General features: G+C 46.2%; 1 protein-coding gene across 2 annotated transcripts in view; it reads left to right on the top strand.

Annotated features, from left to right (window-relative positions):
* Positions 1-18081: 18081 nt before the first annotated feature.
* zbtb16a (zinc finger and BTB domain containing 16a) overlaps positions 18082-25449 on the top strand; it is a gene marked incomplete at both ends in the record, with an annotated part of 115844 nt that continues 108476 nt past the window's right edge. For both annotated transcript variants that reach the window (XM_084445523.1, XM_084445522.1), the window contains one exon: positions 18082-19334. In XM_084445523.1, coding sequence (XP_084301649.1) covers positions 18082-19334 — 1253 coding nt within the window. The remainder of the gene's footprint in view (positions 19335-25449) is intronic.

Raw genomic sequence — 25449 nt, 5'->3', positions numbered from 1 at the left:
CTTTTCAGGCCAGTTAGCGGTGTGCTTCTCTTTTAATTTTTTTATTCAGAGTGCATTAAGCTGAAGCCGGCAAAGCATCAATTCGTAATATCGTAATAGTGAAATATTAGAAAATAGGCTAACTCCAACCAAATCACTGAGGCATAATGTCTAGAAACAGCAATGATGCCACAGGCTAACTATGTGTCTGGCCAACACAATACTGATGATGTGTTTTTAGTAGTTTCAGCATCATACAGTAGGTCTGTATTGTTATGTGCACTGACACCACATCAGCTAGCTAGCGTAACACACTGAACTACCCTGAACCCACATCCCGCTCCAATGAACATAGCACCTCATCAGACGCCACGTTAGTAGTTAACAATGTTGTCTCAGCCATTGATAACTAACAGAAATGTGCGGCACTGTTCATTGACCTCTCTAAAGCCTTTGATATGGTGATTTGATAACTGGTTTCAGGATTACCTATCAAATAGAATGCAAGCTGTATTAGATTAGTTTAAATCTCCCTTTCTGGCCCTAGAGAAAGGAGTCCCTCAAGGATCTATTCTTGGTCCCTTTTACATAAACAATATTGCTTCTAATCTCTCCAACTGTACTGCTCATTTATATGCTGATGACATAGTACTCTAACAGTGCCCACCAGCGAAACCCTTCTGCTACTTGAATCAGCCTTCAAGTCCATTCAACACTTGTTTGCATATCTGAAACGTGTTTTAAAAACCAAATCCAAGATGTTCTCCATCAAAGCTGCATTCACTGATTCTATTTTACCAGTAGATGGCAGTAGGGGACTCGTGCATACATGTTTACAAACTAACAAAAGAATTACTAAACAAAATAACTAAAACGAACAGGCAGAGCCATATAAGGCAAGGGGGTGGAGCAAAGGCATGGGCCGGCTATGGACAACACAGACGCAAATGCTGTAATATCAGCCAGGCTACTGGTAGGGGAATCATTGAAGTAGGACGCTTTTAGGACGCTATGGCTCAGTGAAACAATCTGATATCAGGTGTTTTTAATTCGTTTTGACAATGTGAATAAAATCAATAAATGCAGCTTCAAGAGCCCTGATCTGTCGCTGGCGCATCTCACCACTCTTGTATTTAGGCATCTGGCTAGACTATAATCTATCCTTCTGTCACCACATCATTTATTTAAGAAACAAAATGAAACCTAGAATCTGATTTCTAATAGAAGCAAATCCCATTTCACCCAGGAAAGTAGGAAAAGGATTATACAGACAAACATTCTGCCAATTTTTTGACTATGGTGATAGGCGTCTAACCTGATGCGCCAGATGGTTTGATTTGCCAGAGAAACAGAATGTGAAGTCGCAAAATCAGGATGGTCTCACGAGATGGGCGTCGTAGTGGGGGGGGAAGTGGGACCCAGGGCCCTAATGAGGAGAAGGACCTTGAAAATCCTGGAATAAAAGTTGGTTTTTGTTTGCAATTTTGTATTTCTAAATAATGAGTGTCATAACTGAATTAAATTGACTGAATACATCGATTGAGAGACTGAACTTTGTATCCCCCCAAAAGTAGTGGAGGCTCTCTGAGGCCTCTCTGACCCTTTAACAAAAGGCACAAAAAGCTTTAGTCTCTTCCCACTACGATCGGTCTCTAAACCTACGCACCTAACATTAATCAAACCGAGTGACGGCAGATGTTGGAGCAGGGCCAGGCCCAGCCTGGTTTATGGCTGATGGGTGTGCATACAGCTGTTCTTTTGATAGTTATGGACACATTTCATTGCCTGCCCTATACACTTCCCTTGAGGTGGAGAAGTAAGGCTTATCTGGACATGTACACATATTTGTTTGAGTCAGCAGGTAGCATTAAGTGTAGACTCACAAGTGAGTTGCATTGGGGTCAAAGACATGGCATGTCAATTCTGGTGTCCAAAGCATATTTATAATGTAAAAAATAAATAAACATTTTAAAACACTACATTATGTTACTCAACTCACCCCTATTTACTTAGTCATATGAATATTCATTGTAAGAAATTACAATTTAAGGAGTTATTGAACTCAAAAGTACTAAACTGTCCTTCCTGGGTAACGTCCCGGCTTAAAATCTAAATATAGAAATATGCCAAAAATGTCAAAAAAATATGGATAAAAGCATTGATTATCTATTTGGGCATAATTGTGTTGATGTTTGCAATGATACCTACAAATATAGTAACAATACTAAGCTTATTTACATTTTTACACAAGAAAATCTTTTGTCCCCATATTTGGATTTCCCTAATGTCCTTCCTGGGTAACAGAATACCTGGGTATAAAAATACTCAATTACCCATAACTCATTTGCATAGTCATGTGACAAGCTATTGCGTCATCCAGAAGATTCTAAAGGACCCCCAAGACAAGTGAAAAGGTCAGTAAGTCTCTCTAAAAATGTTGATATTTTGACCTTTTCGGTCACTGGTACATTATGTCGCAATATTATGTCTTTCTGGATAACGCTAATAAAACATGTATAATGTTTTTATATTTAAAAACTGCCTATTTCATGTGAAATATGGCATTGATGTGTTGAAGACTAAGTTATAGTTAGCTACAGTAGGCCATGCTATGGCCAAGTTTTGGCAGGAAATATGTTTTTTTGTCCTTCCTGGATAACGATATGTCCTCCCTGGATAACAAGCATCTTCAGTTAGCCAGGACATGTCCTCTGTTATCCAGAATGGACAGTAGTAGTATTTGTAGTATTTGTAGCTTTTTAAGAATTGATAGTGATAGTTGATAGTGATATTATATTAATAACATAATTATATATTTTCCATATTCTTTTTCTTATTTTTAAATCTTTTTTTAATCTTTAATTGTTATGATTCAATGATAGCAACACTGATCATTGTCATTGATTTTTGTTAGGTTGTCCAAATAATGAACAAATAATAACGCTATAATCTTAAGTTTTAGTATAGCTTTTGATGTTTCCTGGTCAGTTCTCTCCTTCCAGATGCCACTGTCTAATAAAGAGAGGCCGGGACTGTTCAGGGCCAGGAAGAATGCAGATCCACAAGCTAGGGCTGAGTTTCTTGAGCAAAAGAGAGCAAGGTATTGTATTTAGTAGTTAAGTTATAAGGCAGATCAGTAAAAGGGACAAATTTAAAGATTCATCAAAATGTATAATATTTGTAAAAGGACTACATGTTGTTTATTGAGCAATGTGTCAGATTATGGTGGGGACTATTATGCAGCAATTTGGATCAAGGTAATTAGCAGACATGCAGGAAGACAATTAGACATACAGACAGACAGGCAGACAGGCAGACGGACAGACAGGCATTCAGACAGACAAGCAGACAAACAGACAGATGGACAGAGACATACGGACGGACAGACAGGCAGACAGACGGACAGAGAGACAGGCTGGCAGACAGACCGACAGGCTGGCAGACAGACAGACAGGCAGATACACAGGCAGACAGACATACGGACAGGCAGACAGACAGGCAGGCATACAGACAGGCTGGCAGACAGACAGGCACACAGACAGACAGACATACGGACGGACAGGCAGCAATTCGTTTGTTCTGAGCAATGTGTCAGATTATGGTGGGGGCAATCCCTTTAAAGTAATTGAATCAGTGTGATTACAGCCTGTATCTAATACTCATTATGTTTGTGTCTAGCTACCACAAATACAAGTCCAAATCAAAGCCCAAAACTCCTGTACGGCTGATGACTCCTTCTGACACCAGGAAGAAAAGGGAACAGTGAAAGATAAACAAGAGGAATCAAAAATAATGAAATAAAAAATAAAATAAATAAAAAACATTTTTCAAATATTTTAGTTGCCAGTGTCTCTTAGCCTTCTTGATTTCGCAAGTTCACATTCTCTCGCAAATCAGTCTTTATACTGTCTATAGAGATGAGTTTGTGCCAGATCAGAAAACGATCCAATCAGTGTTGGTTCTGAGGAATTTGGAATACAAACAGCTACGCTGGGTGGGTTCATGACAAGAAGCTGTTGAAGTTAGCGTGTGATAGATGGTGATAGACAGATTGTTCATCCAATCACCTGCCAAGTATTTTTGAAAGTGCCTGCCCTTTTCCAAACAGTTTACAATGGAGAGTTCCCAGATGGTTATGCGAAGCAAACCATCTGGTGTGTCCGATCAAGTGTCTCATACTTTCTACTACGTATGATTGTTGAAAAAAATATGTTCCCGAGACAGTCTTTACTGTAATGAAATACTGTATTTTGAAATCTTGCCGTATGTCATTCCTGGCAACAGCATGTCATTCCGGGTAACAATGACACAGTCAAGTAATTTAACCCAGATTTAAATGTTATATTACACAATTATCTTTTCTTGGGTTAAGGATACAATAAGCAACCTTTTTACCTTTACTGTAAAGCATTTTAATACATTTTCCAGTTCTTTTCTCTTTTTGGCATTGAATATTGTGTGATCAACAACTAATGAGCCCTTCAGCATACATAACCAAATATACTACATTCATTGTGATGAAAATATCGTTTTCTGAGCAGTAATTGTTAGTTTAGCTCTAACTATGAATATCTATAAACTTTATTATGCTAACAATGGTAGACATTTTAATCATTAAAACTCATTCCCGTTACCCAGGAAGGACATTTTTCGTGGGAGAAATCATATGATTCACCAAAAATGTATAGTTGAATTGTTAAAATGAATCCCTGTTGTTGAGTTGTATACAGAACACTCAAATAAAGATAGAAAGTACTTAAATTTGCATTTTTAGCCATTTTCATTTTTTTTTTTTGAATTTTTAAATCCATATTCGTCTTTGACCCATTTACTTTGAGTGACGGTCATGTTAAATTGTGCTTATTGACCCTTATGGAACGTGCATATGGAGTAGAATGTCAAAGGGATGATGTGTTAAGCAATGAGAACTCACTTCCTGTTTACACGGCATTGCACTGACGTTGAGTGGCAGCCATGTAAATTTGTGCTTACTGACTCTTAGGGAGCATGCATAAGAATGTCAAAGAGATGCTGCGTTAAGCAATGAGACCTCACTTCCTGTTTACACTGCTGCGTTGACATTGAGTGGTGGCCATCTTAATTTGTGCCTGCTGACTCTTAATGTGCCCTGCCTGTGAGTGAGAGAAGCCGTCTCTTTCTCTCATGAGTGAAATTTGACACTGCTGCTCTCCGTGCTGCTTGCCACTCACTCTTCCTGCAGTCAACAAAGGCAGGGGCTGAGTAGCCTGGGGCCTATTTGCTTTGCAGTTGTGGTGTCCGGTCTAAGCGGATAGTGAGCCCCCTGTCCGAAAACAGGCCTACCCATAAATCTATAGAGTGCCTAAGCGGAAGCAAGAAGAGCTGTCCCATGAGACCTTAATTCAGAAATAAATATGTACGGTAGTCATTGGCGAAAAACAAGCAATTTCTTGACACTGTTTGAATTGTGCCTTGACCATCACATATGTTGTTTGTGAATGTTAAACATCATTTTGCAAGTCATGAAAGTTGCAGTTTGTCGTAATACTTAAAAGCAATTATTCCAGAACAAGTTTGAAATTATTAGTCTGGCCATGTTGAGAGATGCTAACGAGTCTAGCTAAGCACATTTTAGCAATATAGCTAGCTAGCTAAGCAACTATTAGCTAATTATACAGTTAAATAAGCTAATTAAAATGTCAACTCATACCTGATGCGCATTCACTCTTCATTCTGCAGCTTTGAGCGACTTGCTTTCGCTGATAAATCACCGACAGAAAAACAACCTTCATCCTGGCGTCCATGTTTGTTGATGTTTTGTTGCTCTTTCCAACCAAAAGCACATGAATGAATGTATGTCACAACTGGTAAGTATGAGCTTTGAGGTGCACATGAATGCAGCAAGAGACCAGGGGTGCCAGGCTCCGCCCATCAGCCAAAAAGCGAAATCAGGGAGAGTAAGGTTACCGTAAAGAAAAGAAAGGAAGGAAAGAGAGTGGGAAACAGCCACTAATTTCTCTCAAACGAAAGGTGAGCACACAATAATGGTTTAAGCTAGTTAGCTAACATCAGTAGTTTAGATTGAAGGCAGTCAGCTAGATCTAGCTTGGAGCATATACAGTTGCAAAAACTAGAGAAGCTCGTTTCTGGGGAAACTGTAGTCTAGCTGTGATATCAACTGCCAAATTAAGATCGACACTGCTGCAGCTAGCTAGCTAGATAACTCCAGAACACACACAGCTAACTAAGGTTAGCTACTGTAACACCTACTATGGATATAATAGCTAGCTAGGACTCCTAAGGTATGTTACCAGAGCACACACAGCTAGCTAGCTAGCGTTAGCTACTGTAACACCGTGTCCTAATGGTGCATTCGTTTGTGGTCGGAGGTGGCAAGTGGCAAAATACCTACCTCCGACCTGTTCGAGCTATATACCATTATATAACAGTTACCTAGTTATATCTAGTGCATTCGAGCAACTGGGGGCTGAGAAACATATCCGAATTTGCGATGAGGAAGTGCGAGTTCATGCGGTGTTATATCATCATTCCTAGTAGCAAGTCGCAATTTCCCACCTCCCAGTTATAAACGAACGCACCATAACTACACTTGACGCGAGCGAGCGTCATCGACAAAATGCGTTCCATTGCTTTGTCTCCTACCGGTGGACTAGCTAGCTTTAGTAGCTAGCTAGCTTTAGTAGCTAACTCCTAGTAACGGAACATATAGTATCATAAATTAATCAGCATCATAGCTACAATGTCATGACATTATCTGTCAACATTTTGAACATTATATAGCAAAGCTTAACATCATGAAATATATGGCCCTCAGTTTCAGAAACAGACAGTGAAGCAGCAGGTCATCCATATCCGGACGTCACTATAAGGACATGAGAAAAGGTGAGCTCATATTGTGGCAACTAAAAGTTATTCTAGGCAATATCACAGCAGCTACCTAGCCAAATCTGGTTTTGAGCAGTATCATAATATTGACTATAGCTGATTATTTTAAACCAAAAGTGTGTTGTTGTTTTTTGCTTATGTGCGTGTACTTCGAATCAGGGTGACTGTGACTGCTTATGTATAGGGTCCAGAATTTGGTGCTACAGCCCTCAGCCTCGATCCTAAAGTCCCTTGACCCTATCTATCATAGTGTCTTAAGATTCATCACATGCGAAGGATTTAGAACTCATAATTGCATGATCTAACAATAATTGGAGTGGCCCTCCCTTGAGCTCAGGAGAATACAACATTGAGTCTTATTTACCCTCATTGCCAAATCACCTCTGTACCTATCCAGCCTGCTCTCATTTCATATGTTGAACTATCCCACTAGCTCACATGTACCACTAGCATTAAACAAACCCTACAACTAGAACGGATTGGGGAAACGCTGCTTTTCACATTGCGGGCCCTAAACTCTGGAACTCCTTTCAGAAACAAAACAAGCTCCCATCCCTAGGATTATTCCCCTGCAAACACTTAAATAGTTTTAAACTGATAACTAAGGACTGTAGTGTGTAAATGCCATTGATGCTAGTCATTTCCTTACTTTATTAAGTATTCTAATCTGTACCGCAGTATGTTGTCACAATTTTTTTGTTGTAGTTTTCCTACTCTGCCACTGTATTATACGTTGTTTGTACGTTTGTACATTGTCATTGTTGTCTACACGCTGTCACTGTTCTTGTATTTTTCTGCACTCTGCCACTGTACTACTGTATACAGTATGTTGTAAGAAGGGCACATCTGTCAAAGAGACCTGATCTCAGTATGTTCTTCCCCGTCTAAATAACGGCTTATCTATCTATCTATCTATCTATCTATCTATCTATCTATCTATCTATCTATCTATCTATCTATCTATCTATCTATCTATCTATCTATCTTTCTATCTTATCTATCTATCTATCTATCTATCTAATCTACAGTATCTAATCTATCTAATCAATCAATGTCCTGTGGATCCGCTGTATCCCGGTGGTGGCGATGAGGAAGAGAGGGGGGGGGGGGGGGGGGATGTTATTTTTAGAGCACAGAGACACTCGCGAGATGCCAAAAAACATACTCAGCAGTGTTTGTTTGACGACGCCATCGTCGATCATCACGTCTCTTTGTCTTAACTGTATTGAATGGACCTGGCCCCGTTCAACCCGGGGACAATAGCCACTCCAGCCTGGGTGAGTCCTGTGAAAGAGAAGTTTATAAAATGTTGTCTGAATGCGAGCGGTGGGGAGCCCCCTTTTTAAAGGGGTTGTAGTGCTCGCCCTGGCCCCCTCGCTAGGCTCCCTACCCAGGGGGCCGCTTTGAAAAGATGGCGGCGGGCCCTGGAAGGCCTCATTAGTCGTCCGCATCGGGACGTGCGTCTTTCAGAAAGGTTAGGAGGCCAGCGCAGAAAGGTGGACAGAGAGAGAGAGAGAGACTCAGAGAGCATGCCGCTAGGACAATACTACACAATATGTACTGATTCTGGTGTATCTTTGAGTCACTCAAAACTGTCTCACAGGGTATTTCTACAGTATTTTGTCTTTCTGAGGAAAATAATAGATTTTATAGAGTATGTTTGAGTTCTCAGTATAACTGCTGCTGTAGTTGGCATCACAAGCTGTCCATGCATCCCCTACTTGAAGGAGAGCGGCCATTAATGGAGACACATGGATGATATAGGTAGACAAACGAACAGGCAGCGGCGACACACACAGGGAGAATTGGTGGTGTGTGTGTGTGTGTGTGTGTGTGTCTGTGTGTAATTTGGTGTTTGTGTATTAGTGTGTACATGTTCAAGTACTGTATGTGTGTGTGTGTGTGTGTGTGTGTGTGTGCGCGCGCGTGTGTTAGAGAAGCTGATTAATTCAGTAACTGCTGTGATCTTTCATAATTCTGAGAATGAGGCAATTGTTGCTTGCATTTTGCAGTCTCAGCAGCGAGCCTGTGAAAGCGGTGGCTCTATATGTCACGAGTCTGCCGACGCCATGGGAAAACTCATTTGTGACAATGCATTTCTTTCCTCTCCAAACAGGGATGACTGTTCAATTGTCCAGTTATCACCAGGGATTAAACATCTCCTGCTGGAGGGACGATACAGTATAACACAAGGTTGTTATACCAACGCATCGCGCACCAGACAGGTTCTACACCATCCTGTAGTGCCGCAGAATCAGAAGGCTTCATCAGACAGCTGGGTACAGACCAAAGCGTTCGCAAGCCCCGGGCCCTCAGGCAAGGTGACTCATCACAATCACCACCTCCATTACAAGCAAAGGCCCATGCCGTCTATCGCAAGGAACAGTGTCTCTCTCAGGTAATAATACATATTATGCAGCTAGCTTCTCAGTTCTCGGTGACCCGTGGCATTTGATGGTTATGTAAAAATATAAATATACTGTAAATAGTGTCAGCCGCCTTCTAACCACTCAAATGTTAATGTCTAGTACTGTTGAGACCAGACAGCTCTGGGCCATTAGGCAAAACCTACAGTATAATTGCGTTAACAAAGTAGACAAACATGCACTATTGTTGTACTGGTTGCATTATGCACATTTCAGCCAACTGTAGTTTACACTGCCTCTCTAGCCAGTGGACAGCAGCACGTGCTTTAGAGGCAGAGGCTGGGGGAGGCCGCTAGTTCGAGGCTGAGGGAGAGGCAGAGGCCGGGAGAGGCTGCTAGTTCAGGGCTGAGGGAGAGGCTGGGGGAGGCTGCTAGTTCAGGGCTGAGGAAGAAGCTGGGAGAGGCCGCTAGTTCAGCGGCTGACGGAGAGGCCGGGGGAGGCTGCTAGTTCAGAGCTGAGGGAGAGGCGGAGGCCGGGGGAGGCTGCTAGTTCAGGGGCTGAGGGAGTGGCGGAGCCCGGGGGGGGGCTGAGGGAGTGGCAGAGGCCGGGGGAGGCTGCTTGTTCAGGGCTGAGGGAGAGGCTGGGGGAGGCTGCTAGTTCAGAGCTGAGGGAGAGGCGGAGGCCGGGGGAGGCTGCTAGTTCAGGGGCTGAGGGAGAGGTCGGGGGAAGCCGCTAGTTCAGGAGCTGAGGGAGTGGCAGAGGCCGGGGGAGGCTGCTAGTTCAGGGGCTGAGGGAGAGGTCGGGGGAGGCCGCTAGTTCAGGGGCTGAGGGAGAGGTCGTGGGAGGCTGCTAGTTCCGGGGCTGAGGGAGAGGCAGAGGCCGGGGGAGGCCGCTAGTTCAGGGGCTGAGGGAGGGGCAGAGGCCGGGGGAGGCCGCTAGTTCAGGGGCTGAGGGAGAGTCAGAGGCCGGGGGAGGCTGGGAACGAAGCTCCCGGCAACAGAGGAGGACCTCCCTCCCCCGGCATGACAGTAAAGCTCCGCAGCGCCGCTCCGCCCTCCGCCCTCACCGTACCTCGCCAGGGACCGGCTCAGAGGCACGAGAGCGAATTGATCCTCTCCCGAGCGCAGCTTGAGTTATATCCCCTCGGCGAGCAGTTATCCTATCATGACCGTCTCACTCCAAACAGCCGAAGCGCCCGGTTAACGAGGATGAAGTGTTTAAATGGGTTTAAATATGTTAATTATTAATGAGGCAATTATCCGCTCATCGTCCTGGCGGATTTCCTCGCTGTCTGTTTTTTCCCCCCTCCCATGTACCTATCACCTGTCGAGCGACAGCCGGAATCATAGCTTCATGTTTCATTCAAGTGGTGAATTGAGCCTGCCCTGGAGGAGTACGTTCTGAGTCACTCTTGAGACAGAGTGTGCCGCAGAGAGATTGGGTCAATTGGGCTTCTTCCCTCCCTCAAATGAACCGTTAAAGCATGAAGATGTTTATGCTTTTGCCACCTCTGAGAAAAGTGTCCTATAGACAGCGCAAGGGCATTGAAGAACACATGAGTCTATACACGGATGTGTTCATTGTTTTGAAAGTCTCTGTGTGTCCACTGCTCTGGTCTGTGGTGAGTCACTGTAATCAAGATTCACGATCCATTTTATTAGCCACGTATATGGTGCAGACATCCTAGGAATTTGACTGGGGTTAAGGCATACACTGACTAGGGTTAAGGCATACTGTACGCTGTTGCAGACGACAGGACAGGGTGCAGGACAGGACAGTACCATGGAGGGACCCGGGCCTTGTTGTTGAGTCTGATGGCCGTGGGAAAGAAGCTGTTTTCGTGGCGTGTGGACCCGGTCCCGATGGACCGCAGTCTCCTGCCAGAGGGGAGTGGCCCGTTTCTGGCCCGTTTTTAGGGTCCTGGAGGCGTGCAGGTCCTGTAGGAATGTTAGTCTACAGCCAATCGCCCTCTCAGCGGAGCGGATGATGCGCTGCAGTCGGCCCCTCGTCTTCATCCGTTGCGGCTGAGAACCAGATGCTGATGAAGGAGGTGAGGAGGGACTCGATGATGGAGGTGTAGAGGAGTAGCATCATCGCCTTTGGCATGTTGAATTCTTCTGTCACCTCAGGAACTATATCCACTGCTGTGCTTTTTTTGTGAGGGAACTCATGTACAGCTCCCTGTCCAACATACAGTCTCCTACAATATCAATTCAGTAGCCTAACTTATAGCAGTGTACCCAACATCGATACAAACATACTGTATAGTCTTGGACTGAACGTTATGCATCTTAATGGTTGCTTTGTTGTTGTTGTTGTTTTGTTCAATGTTTTCTGGCCATCCATGGAAGAGTTTCGTACAAGATGTCCTCGCTCTTTTCACTGTATGTCCTGCAATCCTGGACACAGCCATGCAGCAGACATAGCCCCATGCTCTATACTGGACTGAATCTGGCAGTTCCCAACCTCCAGTTAAAATATTGATCTAATGTGTCAAATATTGATCTGATGTGTCAATGAATGATACTCATTCATATTTGATATATACTGTATATATATATATATATATTTGATTTCCAAACGCACTCTTACTAGCGGTCATTTTAGCTTTTTCTTTGCCCAGATATTGTTCATAAAATAACTGGAACATTCTGATTTCTAGATAACATACATCACCAGCCCACTGCTATCCCACAGGGCGCAGACCAACAGACCCTCGCCTTGTTAGAATAGAATAGAATATGGCCAAAGAATGTAAATGTCAGCAATTGGTCAGAGGAGCTACAGGACAGCCTCACTCATTGGCTGAGGGGTCACCACTAATGTTGCAATGCTCTTCACCCGAAACTGACCGCACAACCGAGTTTGTCCGACTGCCATTCTTTGGTCTGAGACAAGACAAGAGGAGTATTGATTAGGGATCCTTCTAACTGTGGCACTTTGTACTTTGAGCAGACAGGTGAAGGCTTGACTGAAAGCTTGGAATGGAGGAGCAAATAGGCTTTTAGTAAATAAAACACCTGGGTCAACTAGCTCATCCATTAACCTAAGCCAGTATAGGGGTCATTCTTAAAGGGGTAAAACTATAAGCAGAAGGAATGAGGAAGTTGTAACACAAATGTGTAACTCAAGGGCCAATTCATTGTGATTTGAAATATCTCTGTTGTTGAATTATGGTGGAACCGTTAATTGGCACCGTGTTCTATTCAAACTGGAAAAAAGAGAGTGTTTATAAATACAAAGACTGCAGAATAAGAAAGAATCATTTAAAGATAAAAATTGGATTGTTGTTACAGAACTAGGTGATGTGAAATAGCTTTGAAAATAACTGCAACTGTAGGCCTACTGTTTGTGCATGATTTGACAGATGGCTTGCATTTTCTAGTGCACATTGGTTCTAAAGCAGCCTCCCTGAGAGATAGTTTCTGGCATGCCATGTGCACATGGGGAGAGCCAAAAGTTTTCAGGACCAAATCCGCCAAAAGGTCAAAGGTGAGGGTCAGGGGTCGGTGGGGCGGAGCTCCAGCGCCGGAGACGCCCCCAGATTTACACAAGTGTAAAAAGAGTCCATTCAGTCAGGGCGTATGGACAGAGTTTCACAAAGATCTACTGTGGGCCCCATACATACCTCCCCCCCCCCCCCCCCCACCTCACCCCCGCCCCCCCACCCCCCGCCTCCCTCTCTGCAGCACCCAAAGCATGGAGAGCACACAGACAATGACAGTGTTTCTGGTGATCATAGCCATGTGTGTGGCGTGTTCACCTGAAATACTTCCCCCATAACACAAATCTGACATTGGAAGCACTGATGTTGGCCAGACATATGGGGTAGCGGCTGCTATAACAGATTTCACAGAGAATGTGTCTGAGGAAGGAGAAAAGTACAAGCTTTTTAGGTGATTTGCTTGCTTCAGCCAATCCTCTCTTCTGGTCTTCCCGGGACAAATCTGGTGCTTACACTGTGTTCAATGGTTCAGATTGCTCTGATTATCTCTCAATATTAATTGGGATTTGGACCTTATCTTTGTAATTAGCCTGATACTTTGAATTAGACAAACTAGCAGTTACTCTGAAAAGTCACTAGCCATTATCACGCCTGAATACCACATCCTAGCTCTTGTGCAATGAAAATCAATTCATTCATCACCGCAAAGAGGATTAAAGGCCTGGTTTTAGTTCTTACATGTATTAATTTTGCTGGATCAAGATCTCCAACTGGCTGGTGTCTAGAATTGAACTCAAAGCTCAATACTATCATAACCAAATCAGCTCCAGTACAGAATACCCTTATTTTTACCTTAAAATAAAAAAATATGAATCTGAATGTACTAGATCACCAGTAGTTTGCCTTCACAGTACAGCTTACAGAAGTTCTACAATCTATCTAAAACTCACTGACAGATAGGTTTTCCCTTTCTGAATACCTACTATAGACACAGTGTTAAAGTGTACTGATAGTACGGCGTTATAATTTAGCTCTCTTCTTCCTTTCCCTGCGTAAAATGCGGATTAAGATGAGATTAAGGCAGTCTTTTTTTCTGGATCCCAGGGTAAGCCTGCACAGCATGCAGCTCAAAGGTGATGAGACAGTCTGTGATCCTAGCTTGGGTGAAGCCGGTGCTCTCAAGGCACCGGGGCATATTAATAGGAAAACACTGCAATCAAAGCCCTGCAGTCATGCATTCCATGTAATATTCTTCTTATGCATGCAACCATTGATAAGTAAGGATAGATCATTTTGCTTGTGACTACATGTTGTTGAATGTTTGGTGAAACTTTGAGAGGAACATGCTTTCTGTGCAGACTGTAGGGTGGACTCTATAGGGTGGTTTGGTTTGTTTTGGATGTGGTTGATGACACCCTATTGTAGGTCTGAAGCCTGTGTAACTATCAATTCAATGTGATGTGATGCCAAGAAAATGAAGCCTATTAAATAATAATAAAATAGCTTTTTTATTTTGAGAAGTGTTTTAAAACTTAATTAAGGTTTTTTTTTCATTCATATTTCCCTGAGATGTGCAGTTTCATGCTTCCTACAGTTGCAGTGAAAGCAGAGCCCAAAAGGTATAACGTTTTGGTTGCAGTACAAGTCATAGAAATAGGCTGTGCATACATAAAAATAAAAATAAAGTTACTTTTTGGATTTTTTTCCCCAAGAATAACTACCATAATACGACATTATTGTTATTATTATTATTATTATTATTATTTGTAGTAGTAATATAATTATTATCAATAATCATAAGAAAAAGAAAATGAAGAATATTAATCACAACATTTCATTCATATTCTTATTGTTGTTGCTGTTTTTAAATTGTGTGGCTCAATAAGCTACTGTAACTCTTCACTTTCTAATGCCCATGCAGCCTGTGTGTGTGCGCGTGTGTACACTAAACACTCGACAGCCCCCTAGGTGGCTCACTTTCGCATGAATTCAACAGAGAGACGAGTGACTCGCTGCGTTGACGTCACCATTGTGTTGATTTGCTAAGGCGAAAGCAGAGCGGAGTTAGTGCGCGTGTGAGAGCGGGTACTGTGAACTGGTTACTATGCTGTAGCCCCAATAACCACACATTCGGAAACTAAACGTGCGTCTTAGGTGAGTACCGATATGGGCGCGCAGCTTGCTGCTAGAAACAGTGACAGACCCGCTTCTCTGCATGCGTAGAGTTGGTTTCATGTGTACTTTTCATTCACATTGTGAATGTTTATGTTCATTTTATAGTGCAATTGCTGTTCCAACTTTAACCCACGTCAAGTTACAGTGCGGCGACTTGTGGTGCAACAATGTGGCAAACAAACTTTACGCCTGTCTGCGTGTGCTGAAGTGTAGCCTATTGAGTAGCCTACAAGTGTTGCCTGTCAAAATAAAGCCATAAGTGTGGGCACAGAAAAGGTGTTGAAGTTTCCATTAACACTTTACATCGGGCAAGGAGAGATGTAGATGTAGGTTGACGTAACCGCCCGTTTTAGTATTCGTGAGATCATCATTGTGGTCTGGCTTTACATTGGGAACCAGACGGTGTGACGTGGGTCCATGTGCTTTATTCACAAATCGTGTTTATCAGTTCAGATGGATGTAGGCTACTGTAGAAGCCCGCCGCGATACTTCACGTAGCTCTTTTATTTTCCTGGAAGTTAAAAGCGAACAAATTAATGACGCACTTGAGGTGCCCGCGCAGGCGTAGCCTATAATGACAATAATCACCAACACCGTAGAATGAACTGAGCATCCCTAATATTCATTGAGTGATGTACATTGTAACCTACACCAGAGAGCGATTTAATTGATTGGCGGCTACCCATCCCTTGGTTTTAACCTAGCGTCGCCCTTTTGCGCAAATACCGCTTATCACGAAGTAGACCATGAGAATTGTTTACAGACACGATGGCGAATTGATGTGTTATTTCTCCTGGTCTTGTCTAATCTCGAGACATTATGACATGTCTAATTAATTCGCTCTGAAGCTGCAATCACTTTACTTCAAACGATTCCACCTGTGTGTGTTGTATGTGTGTGCGCGCGCGTGTGTTAATCAGAAGTGTGGCGAATTAAATCCGGGTTGCCAGTCCTGGTCAGATCATGTATTTGGGTGTCATTCAGCCGTACTGTATGTAGGCTACACCAGGACGCTGCATATCGCTGAGATAAGTGTGAGTACTGTTTGTTCTTAGGCAAATTGTGGACTGTCTGGGGATAATTACACCGGGGAAATGTGTTATTTTTTCTGCTTCAGAACATCGGGACGTTTTGGCTAGTGATGTGTAGACGGCTACAGTGCGTGCAACACCTGGTCTTGATTTGATTGATCAATGCTGGCAATGATGGCTGTCAATTCAGATTGTTATCTGAAAACGGCCACCTCGCTGTAATGGTGTCTGTTGCATGCATGCACACACGAGCGCAGAGTGATTTGACTGTGGAGACAGAACGCGCCGTCTGAGCACTCCTGTCTCGTGGCACAGATACAGATATATTTTGGGGCTTTGGCTTTACACGACATTTCCTTATCAAGAAACTTTAGATTGTTTTCTACCATAAACTCGATTCACGCGGGGTATTATCATACGGCGCTGCACACATGGACCCTGTACTTGGTCATAAATTGTACCCAAATCGTATTCTTGTCGTGAAGCAAATTTCGGGTTTTACACAGACACCTCGTCTTTTTCTTTTTTTTTGACAAATGAGCTATATCCTACTAATGGGCTCGTCATAATCCTAGCATATAGCCTCTCCGTTTTATATATCTGTAGATTAGGCTAACTCTGCTATGCTGAAATTATATATTTCCATTGCTCATTTTAGCTGCCAACTGTTGACTTCATTTTTGGAGAGCGTCTTTAGGGCCCAATACGCGTTTTGAACCGTCTATAAAAAGCCTTATCTTTTGTTTAAACTCTTTATCTATCTTACCTAATTTGTTAGAAATAACTCAAATGTCTATTTTCAATTCCTAACCTTAAGAGTAAGCCTATTTGTCAAATAAATGAGCCGGTACTCATTATGTTATAATATAAGGCACAATGTAATTTGTCCTAATTACGGAAACCATCAGGACACTGTTAATTATGAAAATAAGAGGCCTGTCAGCTTACATCCCCTAGCCTACAATACAGCTTTAGAGAGAGCGGTCATCCGTTTTCATTTCTGTGGCGTTTCCAGGGGACCAAAATTCACTTGAGTCACTATCATCGGTGCAGTAGTCATTTTGAAGCCATCATATCTTATTATACACCTTGAACTTTTTACATTTTTATTGACTGGGTTATTGGGTCATCTTTTTAATGTAGCCTAGGCTACATTTAGACATGTGTTTTAGCCTACTTAGTTACGTAGACTAATACATGTTGCTCTACACTGACTAAGTCAGAGATGTGTCCACAGCAATGACTCGTGCGTTTTGGGCTTGTGTGTGAAATATAATCTCTGGTGCTGCACCGCGTTTGTGCTTTTGCGACATCCTCCGTTCCAACGATTCCTGGCAGCCGCTCGCCGCTCTCCCCCCCTCCTCGGCTCACTGCTCCGCTCTGTGATGGGAATACTGAATAAGATGCCATTTCATTTCAGAATGGGTGTAGATGGTCTTTGTGAACCAAGCACCAACGCATTCTGACAAAGACACGGGTGTTGCAAAGCTCTTCATGGTCCTTAGTTGTTCACTCAAATGTCCACCTGTCACATTACTACAAATGGTGGGGAAAAAAGATGGGTTAATTTTGAACGAGTTGTTATTTGGTGGGAGGATAAATAACACTAGCTTGTTCGGAGTGAGCGTTTGACTTAAATTCTCTCAGATGACCACTTAGGTTCTAATGCTATTTCATGAAAATCGTGCAATCACTGCATGGCGGCACACAATTCTAATTGATTTATCTATCTGTTAATATACTCTGTTACTGTAGCCTATATATAATGTTCAAAGGAACTCTCATGGGTTCATTATGAGAACTTAAACGTAAACAAATTATGAGCAGTAAAGATTAAGATATAATTCCATGAAATAAATTACAATTTAGACGCACTATTAGAAAATATTCATTTATGCCACATGTAATTTAATTTTCACAAAACACCATAAGTACTTTCATTTTTTGGAAGTTGAGCTTTGTCGATATGACGTGTGACTTGAATGAAATGTAACATCGAAACGTATTCGATATGCTGTGTGTATATATTCTGTAGTATCTTCATACTGTAGTATCTTCAGAATTTGTATCTTTAACGTTTTACCTTTTTCTCTCTTCTCTCCAGATAGAATTTATCTCGTTTACACAAAGATAAAGTGACCAGCCTGCTGAAGAGGGACAGTGAGCCTCATGAGTAGGCCTGGTGGATGTCAGCGACGTTATGGATTTGACTAAAATGGGTATGATCCAGCTGCAGAACCCCAACCACCCCACCGCCCTGCTGCAGAAGGCCAACCAGATGCGCCTGGCGGGCACGCTCTGCGATGTGGTCATCATGGTGGACAGCCAGGAGTTCCACGGTCACCGGACGGTGCTGGCGTGCACCAGCAAGATGTTCGAGATCCTGTTCCACCGCAACAGCCAGCACTACACCCTGGACTTCCTCTCGCCAAAGACCTTCCAGCAGATCCTGGAGTACGCCTACACCGCCACGCTCCAGGCCAAGGTGGAGGACCTGGACGACCTGCTGTACGCCGCCGAGATCCTGGAGATCGAGTACCTGGAGGAGCAGTGCCTGAAGATCCTGGAGACCATCCAGTCCTCGGACGAGAACGACGCGGAGGTGGGCGGCGACGGCGGCGGCGAGGACGAGGAGGAGCGCCGGGGCCGCAACGGGGGGAAGAACGCCAAGAAGCATTCGGCGGAGGGGGGCGGGGGGGGCTACCTGTCGGCCGCCCACCAGGCCTCGGCCATGGGCGGCATGGTGGACCAGAGCCCATCCGTGTCCACCTCCTTCGGCCTGTCCACCGTCAGCCCCACCAAGGCGGCCGTGGACAGCCTGATGAGCATCGGTCAGTCCCTCCTGCAGCAGGGCTTCGGCGGCGACCACCTGACCCACGGGAACTCCCACCAGCAGTTCATGAACGACATCAAGACGGAGATGATGCAGGTGGACGAGGGAGGCAACGGCCACGAGAGCCCGCGCGCCATGGAGTCCAGCGCCTCCAGCAACGGCGGCGGCGGCGAGTCGGAGCGCAACCGCGACGGCCCGGGCACACCCACCCGGAGCAGCGTGATCACCAGCGCCCGCGAGCTGCACTACGTGCGCGAGGACGGCGGCGTGGGCGGCGACCCGCAGGCCGACGCCGCCGCCCAGATGGGGCTGGAGGCCATGGCGGGCATGACAGAGAAGCACCTGGCCTCGCTCTACTCCCTGCCGCCCAACCACAAGGGCGAGGCCATGATGATGCCGGCCTCCATGGCGTCCTCCCTCCACATGTCGCCCGCCCTGGCCATGTCCATGGACTTCAGCGCCTACGGGGGCCTCCTGCCTCAGAGCTTCATCCAGAGGGAGTTCTTCAGCAAGCTGGGCGAGCTGGCGGCCGGCATGAAGCCCGACGGCAGGAACCAGCACGAGCGTTGCAACGTCTGCGGCGCCGAACTCCCAGACAACGAAACCATAGAGCACCACAGGTAAGACAAACTCTCTCTCTCTCTTCACTAAGGAGATTCGCTGTGGTGACCATAGTGGTAACTTACTATGTTGACCGTTGCGTTAACTTATTGTGTTGACCATAGTGTTAATTTACCGTCTTGACCATAGTGTTAATTTACAGTGTTGGCCATAGTGTTAACTTAGATAGTGTTAAGTTACTTTGTTGGCAGTAGTGCATATCGCCAGTTTGACTGGAATGTTCCTTGGTTAGTGAGCTGTTATCAACTTGCGTTGCTGTTTTGTTTGAAAATGCATCAATGTGAATATGCAAAAATGTTAACTAAGTTACAAAATTCAATATGCTATATTGTGGTGGGAGTGCAATGCATGCTGTGAATTTTGGCCTGTATTGTTACTGTAGCAAAATGTTCTTTGGTCATGTACTTGTTTGCCAGCTCAAGCGAAGTAGTATTTTGCTAGTCTATATTTTGGCAGCAAACGGACTGTTGTAAATTGGCAACGGGAAATGTCATCATTTCATTGTTATTTCACTATGGCACACATGCGTTTGGTTTTGGTTTAGATTTTCTGCTTTCACATTCATTTTTTATCATGAAGAATCTCTCTTTAGGAAAGCAGAGATGAGTTTTTGTTTTCATTTTGGCCAAACGACGGCGCCGTACGAGTCAAAAGCAGTGGGCTCATTAAAAAGTTAGGATGCTTTACTGTCAGGCTTAGTTTCCCGAGCGCCGCCGTGAACGGCATCGTACGCCAGACGCAGTCCAACGCCGGACCGCATTAGACCGCACGACATGGCTCTTATCTAACAACATCACAAAACAGCAGTGGGGCTGGCTTTAATGCACACTGCCTCCAGCCCAAAAGGCTGTGCTTAAAACTAAAACCTAATTTCCCCGCGCCTGTATTATCTGTGAACAAATGAGTTTGTTCTCCATCTGCCGGCCCCCTCCGAAACAAAAGCGCTAGTCTGTGTGGACCAGAGGTCCTCTCCGTTGATGACTTCCAGACGTGTCCCTGTGACTGGCGAGCCGCCCCGCCACGGCGATGGCAGAGCCCATTAGTCGCACCTGGAGATTGGGGGGGGGGCGTTTGGGGAGGGGGGGGGGGGGGGGGTAATGGGAAGCAGCTCCACCCAACACCACCTCCTACACCCGATCCAACCCACCCCTGACCCCCACGGTGTGGCTAGCAGCGGTGCAGCGCAGCCTGACCTAGACCCCCCCCCCCCCCCCGCCAATGGGGGGAGGGGGACAAGGAGGGCCTTATTAGCTTTATGAGTGGGCCAGACTGTCCGGGCCAGGAAATGAGGCCTGCGTACCGGGCCCTGGCCCCGACCTCTGCTGCCTAACCTTTGGGCCCGCGCGCCTGGTCTCTGCTTCTCGTCAGGGCGGCTGGAGGACTGGCTGGCTGGCTGGCTGCTGCGGTAGCAGCCGCCGGCAAGGGGGGGGGGGGTGTGGGGGGCAGCGGAGGGGTAGGGGTTACAGCAAGTAAACACACACTAGGCGTCTGCTTCTGTCGAACCCCCCCCCCCCCACCGCACAGCGTAGCCGGGGCAGACCGCGTAGGGCGCTGTCGCCTGCGCCTTCCAGTTGGCCCCAGAACAAGAGAAGGAAATGTTGCTGTTTGTTGTCACAACACTGTCAAGGGGGAAAAAAAGGCTAATTTGATTCATATCTGTGAGGGGAGAGGGGTATAATGTGGTGTTTTTTAAAGCGCCGTCTCGGTTTTCCAGTCATGCTCACGAGTTGCCATTGCTCCAAAACGCAACGCAGCTCGCGCCCCCGTGAGGAGCGCTCAGGAGTCGGAATTTGAGATTGAAACGGACGGTCAGAATTTCCAGCTGCGGGCGATTATACCGAGAGCAGCTTCTCGGGATGACCCAAGTTCTATTCCTGGTCGTGTCAGGAACTGGTCGTTTTTTTTTGTCCGAAGCCGATTACATTCGAAGACGGGGCGACTCCTTCGTTTGTGATATTGTAGCAGATAACTACAGGATTTAAGAACTTACCTTGTCGTGGTCGGCTAACACGGGACTGCCTTTCAGCAGACACTAGTACTACTTGGAATGTACTTGCGTCACAACCTGATGTTTGCTTTTTGTCCACAGTGAGATTGTTTTCAAATTACTGGCCTGCCTCTTACCCTGGAGTGGACCTGTTCATCTTGAAATGTTAGTGCTAGCTCAGAGGTTAAAGTTCACGTGAGGATTGTAGCCCTCCACGCCTCACGTCACCTGGCCAGTATATCGGCATGTCTACAGCCGGTCTGAAGGGAGACTCAATATAAGCAGCCCAGTAGGAGTAGTTATCCCCCCCCATGCTCCTATTTAGGAAGCAGCGGATGAGTGGCTTGTTTAGGGAGGGCCTCGTGAATCCTCTCTCACTGGAAGGTGTTCAATAGTGCCTTTTGTTTAGGCGTGTGAATTAAATACAGATCTTGTATGTTTGACTGAAGGGGGGGGTGCGCCGCACTAAACCCAATTGTCGTTCTTCGACCTTAAAATGTCCGCCCCGAGACGGCCGTCAGATTTAGTTTGCAGTTAAATGCACGGGCGTTTGGTGCACTTGAGAAGAACAATATAAAATGTTTTCAAAAGGACCTGTCTTAAGGCTGTAGGCCTGTTCACAGACAGGCGGTTTCTTCCTGTGAGGATTGCCTGTGTTTTAAGGGGAGTTTCATCAATCCAGAAGAGCTGGGAAATCTGGGATCAAAGGAGATTTCCAAACCGTTTCATGCATTGATCTGTCTGCCTCGCCCGGCGGAATACTAATGGGTTAATTTAGATTAGAGGATCCTTCACGACATCTTTTAATACTGTACGGGCTGCTCTCACTCCCTCAAAGAGACTAGGAACATTTGAAGTTTAAAAATCCAAATATTGCATCATGCGTAGCAGGTTGGGTTTGGTCGACTATCCAGATAAGCCATTTGATTTTGGCTAATTATACAGGGCGTCACCTCATTTATCAGCGTTTGAAATACTGGGAATTTGTATGTTTTTTCATATGTTTGCTTTGCAGCACACTTGTATATTTTTTGATGTGATTAGTGTTTTTATTTTTTATTTTTTTTTACCAAAGTATTAGACAGATGAAATCGCAGCCCCAGAGGTGAATAGACCTACATGTTTCTGTCTTCTAAAGACGTGTCAACAGCGTTGATTGTTGACTGCTGGCGGCGCACACAGCGATGTTTCTTGTGACTAATTGCACGTCGTTTCCCAGCAGCCCTGTGCCAGGGTTGCCACCGTCTCCTGTTACAAAAAAATCCAGTCAGGAGAGTTCATGTAGTGCAAACAGGTCAACATCAACTGACCATAAACGTTTCCAGACGTGGCACAGGTCTTTTGTGTGAGGTGTGTGTGTGTGTGTGTGCGTGCGCGTGTGTGAGAGAGAGGTTGTGTGTGTGGTAGAATGAATGCATCAGTAAGTGCTCACTTCCTGTATAAATTTGGTCCCTTCCTTCGCTCCATTCATTCTCTCTTGTGCCCTGTGTTCTATCATAAACCTGGGGACAACTGAGGGAGTTGTGTATTGGCCCCACTAGTGAAGGTTGTGGTGTTGTGTGTGTGTGTGGGGGGGGGGGGGTGGGGGGTAATGCCTCTCGCCTTGAAGCACCCCTCCAGAGAAATGTATTGATATCTTGCTGAGATTTATGAGTGAGGGATTGGTAAATGAAGGGCTGTGTTTGTTTTTCTATCGCCTAAGGTTTCCTAGAGGGGCCGAATCAAAGCTAGCTCCATCTCACCAGAACAGCAACTTTTTTTTCTCTCTCTCTCTCTCTCTCTCGCTCTCTCTCTCTCTCTCTCTCTCCTCCCAACACAAGGGGGGACATATTTGACAAGACCCGTATTTATTTCTCGAAGGAAGTTGGCGGCGCGAGCGCGGCTAGCTCGAGGGAGCCGGGATTACAGCAATATTTTAGTAACCCCCGCGATAAGAAAATAATCAGCGCTGAAAGGGGGGCCGAGTGATTAATAGACAAATAAATGCATGATGCGAGGGTCTTAACTCAGGGAGGGCGGGCGGAGGGGAAAGAAGCCGGGTGAAAGTCTGCTTGATATTCCAAACACAGCGTCCGATTCAAAGAGACTAGCCCCGGGTTTATCTCTTTCACTTACGCCATCCATTCTCATGCAGATGACCGGCCCTCTAATGTACATCACACAAGAGTGCCCCGCCCCCCCCCCCCCCACTCCACACGCGGCCCCCCCAGCGCATGGCTGTTAAACATTACTAACTGGCAATGTTTGAGCCCCCCCCTCTCCGCGCGCAGTACGCGCAAACGAACCCCGCGTGAATGATTGTCCGCGCGCTCCGATGTTTTTGATAGGGTGGTGTTTGTGGGGGGGGGGGGTCTCTCTTAACTGCGCGACCCGCGACCCTATCTTCAGTCCCCCCCCCCCCCCCCCGGTCTCAAACACCCAGCCCCCCCCCCCCCCCCCCGGTGTTTGAACAGGAGGCCGGGGCGGTCCTTATCTGTGCATATCAAGGCGGCTGATAACCCCTCGCTCATCTCCCCAGTAGAGCGCGAGCAGATCCGCTCCGATAACGCCTCCGTAGCGTTGCCGTGGGAGATGGCGACGCGCGCCCGGCAAACGGAGAGAGAGAGAGATGGAGGGAGGGAGAGAGACACGGACACGCACTTATCAGGTGGAGCACACCTGGCGCGTGGACCCTCCCCGGTAGCAGCCGCAGACTGTCGCAGTGTCCACCCTCCCCGCCGTCCACTGCGGTCGAGCTGTCCCCCTCCTATCTCACACCCCTCGAGTGGTTAGAGATAAGACGATAAAAATAAAAAAGACAGCAACTGACTAACTCCATTTCACGTCCCCTTACCGTTTTGTTTTTTATTGTAGATAAGCAATTTTGCTCATCTGTTTGTGTGTGTGTGTTTGTGTGTGTTTGTGTGTGTGTGTGTCCTATCACAGCCCAGAATATTGAACGAGCAGAGACACAACCTCCGTGCGTCTAAGCGTTTTTTGTGACGTTTTATTCTAAAACTCGTCCGACAGAGTGACATCCGTCACAAAGGGACGGAATATCGTCCGTCTGAAATCATATCAACATAACCCCATATCTCATAACCACATGTCCCTTCCACCTCTCCCCGCGCTCCTCGGGCCCTAAACGGTCCGCAAACGTCCCGTTGACGTTGCGCAGGCCCGGCGGAGAGGTCGCTTGGCAGATGCCCAATTATGGACGGGTTCCAGAAGGCCCCGGTTGAACCGTAAAGATTTACACCCAGCCCTCCCTCTGATCTCAGATCTGCGCCCTGTCCACGCCGTCCGGGGAGATGCATCGATTAAAGACTTAACGCGCGGGTTACATCACGCGGAACGGACACACACACACACACCGAGCTACAGTCGCGGATTATCACCCGAGGCGCCGGGAGCGACGAGCCGACCGGCGAATCGCTTACCTGTGGAGTTTTTCCCAGAAATCCGCCCGCCACTTTTTGCTTGTTTCTTTGTCTTCAACAACGCCACCTGCGAGGTCATCGGTAATCTACAGAAAATCGCGCCGTTTCAGGTGAACGTGATAACAGTCGCCCCCCTCCCCCCCGCCAAAAGAAACGATATCAATCGAATAAAAAATAAAAAAAGCGAACCGCGGAGGACCACACGGTCACAGCTTATTAAGCAGATAAGAATCGTTGGCCGGCGGTGGCGTTTGGGGGGGGGGTAAGGCACTGTTGCGCAATCCCCCTTTCTTCAGCACTCCAGCTCCTGTTATCTGGCCGCTGCAACTGGAGATGGACGGATTACAGACGCGCGGGGGCGGGGCTCTGGGGGGCGGGGGGGCATGTACAGTGCCAGGTGGCACGCCACCCCGCTCCGATCGCATCTGAAGACTGTTTTGTTTTTTTGGGGGGGGGGGGAAGGAGAGGAGGGGAGGGGGGGGACTAAATCTCATATCCAGGCAGTGGCCATGGCAACGGGGAGGGGGGGGGATCAACCGAACTGAGCCGAGGGAGATAAGGGGAGGAGGAGGTGGCTGTCGACCGGCGGGTAACAGCCCCCCCCCTCCCCCCCCCCGCTCCCTGTCACCTGTTCCCCCCGGCCAGCCTCATGAGTCTCCGCCCCCCCCCCCACCACCTGAGCTCCCGTCTTGTCTGGCGAGGGGCTGT

This window comes from Borostomias antarcticus (genome assembly GCF_949987555.1).
Source record: "Borostomias antarcticus genome assembly, chromosome: 1".
Lineage (NCBI taxonomy): Eukaryota > Metazoa > Chordata > Actinopteri > Stomiiformes > Stomiidae > Borostomias > Borostomias antarcticus.
The sequence above is the reverse complement of the archived record's forward strand: the minus strand, read 5'-3'. Positions and strand labels throughout refer to the sequence as shown.